At 42.6% G+C, this 7,457-nt stretch overlaps 1 protein-coding gene across 1 annotated transcript in view; it reads left to right on the top strand.

Moving 5' to 3' along the window:
- LOC118897972 (aldehyde oxidase) overlaps positions 1 to 7,457 on the top strand; it is a 51,849-nt gene that overhangs the window by 27,497 nt on the left and 16,895 nt on the right. Inside the window, exons 17-19 of the mRNA XM_036857661.1 lie at positions 3,128 to 3,297; positions 3,649 to 3,775; positions 6,005 to 6,127. Coding sequence (XP_036713556.1) covers positions 3,128 to 3,297; positions 3,649 to 3,775; positions 6,005 to 6,127 — 420 coding nt within the window. The remainder of the gene's footprint in view (positions 1 to 3,127; positions 3,298 to 3,648; positions 3,776 to 6,004; positions 6,128 to 7,457) is intronic.

Here is a 7,457-nt window from a genome sequence, read left to right on the forward strand (position 1 = left end):
ATTTGCTTAAAAGCCTTTTGACAGAGATCACCAGTTAGAGGAGACAACATTCTTTCCTCCATGGTATCTTTAGCCATATAACAAGCACAAGCAAGTAATCAAATACAAACACTTTCATTAGTAGATTCATCACAACTGACTTTTTAAAAAAAAGTGTTATAGCTTCAGCTAAATTAATCAATTTTATATTTATAGATATATATATCAAAGATATATTTTGGGATTTATCTTCAACCTTTTGGCAGGCAGGGCTCACAGCAAGGTTTCAAAACACTTTTTTCCCAAAGCAGTGATGTGTTTCAGTATTTATAGTAAAAAGTATTATGTCATAGAAAACTCCCAGAGCCTATGTAGAGATCTATGAATGTGTTTCCTTAGTGTCTAAGCTTATGGATTACCTGGAAGTTTGCTCTTCAGGAGAGAAAAAATCTCTTTGGATTTAAAAAAAAAAAAGATGTGGGTGATTTTTCATTCAAATGTTGTTCAAATGGAGAACTCCACACAGCATTATAGGGCAGCACTTCGGGCGTATTTCACAGCGGGAATCAGTCCCTACCATCTGAAACAAACCGGACCTGATACATTTTTTTCTTTGGATCACCACCTCAGCTTCTCAGAGAAGAGGGGGAAGAAGCCTGCTGAGAGCATTTGGCCGTGAGGATGGGGCTGGTGTGCATTGGGGCTGATTCAAATCCCTGTTCATATTGCCTGAACCCCAACATGTAGAATTTTCTCTCATTTCCCCCTTCCCCTACATTTGTGGCCTAACGTCCACCTTTATTTAACGGTGCCTAGGCCAAGTTCTAAATTATTTTTCTTCATAATCTTCTGCTTTCTAGTTTATAAAGTCAGGAAGAACACAACCACCACAAAACAAAACACAAAGACTTAGCCAATATTCCTTTTTTGGTGCATTGTCTTGTACTAACTACAGAATTGAAGTTTACATTTAAGTGAAGCAAATATGGGCTTTAAAACAAGAAATGTTTATCAGTAAGTATATATTTTACTGTAAAACAGTAGATTTTATATGAAATAGAAGTAAGTTCAGAGCATCCTACACATATGTCTTATGCCAAATTCATTTGAGAAATGACTGTACTTTCTACATATAATTGTCAGGGAAAATTTGGCTGATATTTTACTTGTTGTCATTTATAGTATAAAAACAATAGGGTTTTTTTTCTCATTTCTCTAATAACCAATAAAAATGCTGAACGCGTTTTCAGATTACATGTGCCACTCTCCTTTTCCCTCTGACAGATCAGAGGTTTCTCCAGGTTCCCGCCTAAAGAACCTCTGATCTATCTCAAGCTGAAGGTTTATTTTTTGAGTCCCTCAAGGAGGTTGGCAGTGACTGATAGCCATTCTTCTCGGGTCTCGTGAGCAGCAGAGGGGCTTGGGGAGGTGTCTTTTCACAGATACCTTTATGTAAAGTTCCCATCGTAACCATGCTGGCTTTCCTCCATTCATGGTGTTTGGTAAATGGAATCCAAATGTTCAGAGAGGCAAAGAAAGCAAAACACCTGCATGAGAAGAAAACATGACAGTTGATCAGTGGGATCCCAGACAGCTAGGTTCTTTCCCTTCCATTCTGTGGAGCAAGAGCCTCAGAGCACTTTCGTTGAGCCAAGGGAAGCTTTGACTCTGGCAAATCTGCAGCTGTGATTGACATGAGCTGCCACTCTAGGTGGAATCAAACATCTCATGTATTGTCAATACGTAATAAGTAGGCTTTCTCAAACTGCACTTTCTGGGAATCAAATACAATTGTATTTACTTTTTAAAAATTTCTCAGATGCCTTCCATGATCCTGAGCTGGAAACAGGTCAGCTTCTATGGCTTCTTTTCCTCTCAGTAGAGGTGTTGACCAGCGTGTGTTCTGTTGGTGCCTTTTCTGTCTTCCCTCCTGCTGTGTGATGTAGAGGAGCACTGAGAGCCTCATCTCAAAGACAGAGTCCGTGCCTCACCCAGGCTCAGGGTGACCCCGTGAACAGCCGTGCGGAGCAGCATATGGGGTGGGAAAGGGAGCCTCCATAGCTTTTTCCGGGCCTTACCTTGGCCGACCCTCCTCATGCCCAGGTCTTCCTGAGAAAGCCTGGGGGGTCTGGCCTCAGCCCTGGTGCCGGATGCAGTGCTGACCCCGCGAGTTGTGGACGGGGCAGCTCGGCACTGCTTCGCAGGCAGCTCCTCCTGCAGAGCTCCAGGCCCCAGAGCTGCCTTCTCCTTTGAGAGTAGCCTTTTGGGAGTGGCCGCTTGGCTGGCAACTTTCCTGGAATTTCCGCCTCCCACAGTCCCATCACCAGCCCCCTTGGCAGCCCCAGCCTTGCCCCTGGTCTCTGAGCTTGGTCTATACCATGTCTCTTAACCCTTCTTTCTTCATACCTCCGATTCTTCTTCTCCCAACCAAGAAAGCTAACAACTCTCTCCTATTTAAAATACTGGAGGAGATGTTATGTTTCTTAATTTCAACTTTGGTTAATGAAGCATATTTAAGGTATTTATAAAACCAGTGGCAAGACATTTTACTCCGTGGGTCTCTAAGAAAAAGTAATGTTAGTGAATAATTACTCAAAATGCAGCTTCCTTTGTCTTCATTCTTTGTCAGGATTGTCTGAGCTATGAGTCTTACCAATTATTTCTTAGACTTCCTCACTCAAAGTAGAAAATAAAAAAGCTCTTGTGGTTGAATGCATGCACTCATTTTCTATAAACATGGTCATCAGGCTTTTCTGCAAAATAGTACATGTGCCATGCTTAGCTACAACAGTAAAATAATTTTGATAATAAAAGTTAAAGAAATACATGAACATTTGCAAGAGGACATCATTTTATATTGTCAGGAAGAAAGATTTATATTCATTTACTTACACAGATAGAATTTGCATTAGAGATGTTTGTGGTCTATATCAAAATAATGGGGAAAAAAATAAGAACAACATCATGGCTATACATTCCAGTTTGCCTACTGAATTACTGAAATAGGCTTACTGTCCTGGTGTTATTAATAGTGACGTTTTTATTTTCGAAAGTGTTCTGGTTTGGATGTAAATTATATAGCTCCCCTCTTATGAGAGATGTGCATAATATGATTATAAAAATGATATGTTGATTATTGATTAAACAGAATGCAGACCCAAAGCAGCTTCCTCAAGACCCAGTTGGCCATCCCATCATGCATCTGTCTGGTATTAAGCATGCCACAGGTGAAGCCATCTACTGTGATGACATGCCTGCAGTGGACCGGGAGCTGTTCTTGACTTTTGTAACAAGCTCAAGAGCTCACGCTAAGACTGTGTAAGTGATAAGGTTTTTACCCAGTAGACAGAAATGATTGCCTTTTTGGCCAAGTCACATTAGTGAAAAGTAACGGTTTGAAGAGGATAAGCTATTTGTTGGCAATGTCCAATGTATTAGATTTGAAGTGAAATGGGATCAAAGTGTAGGCTTCACCACAGTTTGTCCCTCCGTATAATAACTTCATTGTCCCAGGAATTTTTTCCCAATTGTCTGGCATAGAACTATTGGAGGGTTTTGGATGTATTTCCCTCTCTCGTATCTTATTCTCCGATTAAGCACGTTCTCTGTGGTCTGCAGGCTGCAGGGCCGGCCGCTCTGAGTAGCCCTGTTCTGTGTGTCCTCATCTAGGTCTGTGGATCTGTCAGAAGCTCTCAGCCTGCCAGGTGTGGTGGACATCCTGACTGAGGAACATCTTCATGGCATCAACTCCTTCCGCCTTTTAACCAAACCTGAGAAACTTCTATCGACAGATGAGGTGCTGCATTTTTGCTTTCTGTTTTAAAAGTAACTTCCTCAGTTAATGACACTTCGTATTTTCTTAAAAGATAGCATTGAATTTGGCACATCATAAAGGATGCCAGTATTCTTTGAATGCTTATTATAAATCACTATATTCTAATAGTGAATTAGTTCAAAAATATTCATTTTCCACGTAAGTAAAGAAGTTGACTAGTTATATAAAAGATACTCGAGTGTTTTATATTTTCTAGTAGTAAGATCATGTGTTGCTTTCATACTTATGAAAGGATATATGAGAAGAGAATAATGACCTTTATTTGCTGATACTTTCCCTGAGAATCCCTTGCCATTGCCCCAGTCTCAGTCCAACGTCCAAGTTCAAGCGGTAGCTCCACCATGAAGTCTTTCCTTATCCTTTAATCCAGGAGTTCTCTCTCCCTCTCGGAACTCACTCTCTCTCATTCGTTCATATGCCATGTGTTCAACAGGCGTCTTTTAAGTGAGCACCTAGTGCCGTAGGTGAACAAGACCCCTGTGGTTCTTGCCCTTGCAGAACTTAAAGTCTGGAGGAGAAGGCAAAGTGGACCTTTATTGCACTTTCTATCTTATATTGAGCTTATGTATTTATGTCTATGTCTTACCGATTTCTCCTACCTAGTAAAATGCCTTGAGTGAGGGCCCACGTCTGATTCATCGGCATATTCCATACACTGCTTCCTACAAAGCAGAGTAAACGAGCAGAGGAACAGTGATAGCATTGTTGCCACTTGAACGGTTCAAATGATTAAAACATCGACTACTGTATCTCAGGTTATCAGAAAATGCAGCAAGGGCAGTGTCCAGAAGGTTTTCTGCATAACTCCAGATTCTCAGTTCAGTGTTTACCCAAAAGAGCTTTATCATTTGGAAGAGTCCCTGCCTCTGGCTCTCACTAGCAGACTTAGTCGATAAAAATGAAAGTTTGGTGACTGAGAGTCTGAAGTCAAGGTTGAACCTCCCCCAAGGCAGAGGACAATGAGAACTATGGCCTTTGCGTAAATGTTAATTAACCAAGCAAAGCCCTCCTGGGCCCTGAGGCGTGTGCGCGTTGATTCTGAGCATCTCAGGGGCGTGTCTGTGTACCAGGTCACAGGGCAAGACCCACGTCTGTGGAGAGCGGAGAACAGAGCTGTTGCGAATGATTGCCTCCGTTAGTTTCATTCCTTTTTTTAACATTTGTCCTTAGCACGCTATATCTTTAAAAAATCGCTTCATTGCAGAAATTTTAAACACACACAAAAATAGAGACTAGTACAATGAATCCCCATAGGCCCATCACGCAGCTCCAACCATTGTTAACACTTGCCATTTTTCATTTTTGTTTCATGTGTCTCCCCACTGCCCCCGCCCACCCGTACCCAACACACTTTTGTGTGTGTGTGCTGGATTTAACTTTTCTTTAACTACCATTTTTGTTTGGTGATAAAACTACTGTATGTTCATTGTAGAAAAGACCTAATAATCTAACGTCGTTCTTAAAAATGAGTGATTCTGTTTAGATTTGGATCACAGTAAAAGGTGGGAAAGAGAATCAAAAGGTCGTATGACTTCTTCCAGTCCTGACTGTTTTACCTCTCTGGAGCCTTAGTTTTGTTTTTCCCCATCCGCTTTCTACCCTGGTCCCTGGGTGACCTCCGTAGGCCGCCTACCTACCCCACCTGCTGGTGAACCGGTGAATGCTCCGGGCTCGCTCTTGGCTCCTGTAGTCACTTCTCTCCGTGAAAAGCCTGTGCTCCACCACAGTTCAGGGCAGAGGTGTGCTCACCAGCAGTGTTGTGGTATCACTCTCTCCCTCCTTCCTCTCTGGGTGAGAGGGTCTGTGACCTTCTGGTGCTGCCGGTTCATGAAGGAGAAGCCACCTCTCAGAATGGCCCAGATCGTGGTGTGGCAACCCCAGGTCAAACCACGGGACTGACTCTCCTGCTGTACGTGAGGCAGCCTCAGACCTGTCCCTCTTCAGCCACCGCTGCCAATGATGCAGCGCAAAGACCTGCACTCTCCCAGTGCCTGAGGTCAGCAGGCCAACTCTGACAAATGTGCTTCCCTACCGAAGCCTTCGTTAACCACAGCACTGCGGTTAAGTCACACGCGAAGGGGTCATTTACTGTGTGTCTAGCTCTGTGCTAGCAGGGACGGGGGAAATGAACGAAAGGAGAGGCCCTGGTGCCTGGCCTCCTTGGGAACAGAGGTCTTTTCTGTGTTGTAGGTATTTTGCGTGGGTGAGCTTGTCTGTGCCGTGATTGCTGATTCCGAGGTTCAGGCAAAGCGAGCTGCGCAGCGAGTGAAGATTGTCTACCGAGATTTGGAGCCGCTGATCCTGACCATCGAGGTAATGAGTTCAAAGGTTGGGCCAGAAAAGCAGATTTCAGTGGCATATCACTTAAAATGCTTTTGACTGCAGAAACAGGAAAGACCATCCAACTCAAAGTGGCTTCCAAAAAACAGGGGCTTTGTTGGCTTCAAACTCTCTCAGTGTTAGCAAGAAAGCTGATCTTCTGCCTCTCCTCCTTGCTCCCCATGGTACAGGCTTTATCTCCTGTGGTGACAGGTTGGCAGCCAGGAGCTTCCAGTTCACGTCCAATAAGCAAGAAAGAATGCCATTGTCCCAACATCCCACGAGTCCTGGGATCCAGCCTCATCAGGCACTTTGGTCACATGTCCCTCTCTGGATTCATGACTGGCAAGAACTGGTGGTTACTGCTGGCGGGGGGCGGTCAGATTTCTTTGCGGTTTATGGGCTGTATGGGGGAGTGATGGAGACCTAAACAGAAATCTGAGCACTATTTGGAAGGGGACAGGTAAAAAGAATGCTGGATGGGTAACCAACAATGTTCAGGAGAGGGGACACACCCTAGGACTCCATATACACCTTCACCCAGACTCTTTCAGGTACACAGTGAGAACCGACAAGATGCTCTATGAAGCATATATTGATGACACTAGTTTCAGATCCTTTAATGCATATCTTAAGTAAGTATGAGAAATAGATCCTATGATGCCTACAGCTATTTTGACAACTTAAACAAATTGGGGAACTGCATTTCCTATCCTGTTTTTTAAAAAGGATTTTGAAATTTATAAAGGTTTTCAGACTCATCTCCATGAAATGATATGAGTAATCTTCTGCATATATTTCATTGGTTCTTATAATTGACTAAGTAATAAAAGCATGAAAGTTGGGAAAGCATCATGAATAGATTAGATTCAGCACATACAGACTCAGTGTAATCTCGGAATACAATATTATCTCCACAACATAATAAATAAATTGGTCTCTAGGTGACTAGCATGCTTTGAGGCAGAAAATAAGGAAATGAGTTGGCCAAGATTAGTGTCTCCAGGAGAACTTGGCCTTGGGTATGTTTCCTATCATGCTGCTTTATGCCAAGGAACATAGAGTTTGTTTCTGGACAATGTCCTCAGTGTTCTGAAATTAAAATAAAATCATGTCAAGGAGACAAAAATATAAAAGTTTAGTTGGAGTCAAAGAGTGATTATGCTTTCCACATTTTCCTGGCCAGTTTCAAATTCAAACATTCTGTTCTCTTAAACTGTTTTCATTCATATGTTGCCTGCTCTGCTTGCTTACTTTATACATTCCTTCCTCAACATTGTGTTTTAGAGTTAGGCTTACTTCTTAGTAAGAAATTATGTCCGTA

This window comes from Balaenoptera musculus, chromosome 7, assembly GCF_009873245.2.
Source record: "Balaenoptera musculus isolate JJ_BM4_2016_0621 chromosome 7, mBalMus1.pri.v3, whole genome shotgun sequence".
In the NCBI taxonomy this organism is placed as follows: Eukaryota; Metazoa; Chordata; class Mammalia; order Artiodactyla; family Balaenopteridae; genus Balaenoptera; species Balaenoptera musculus.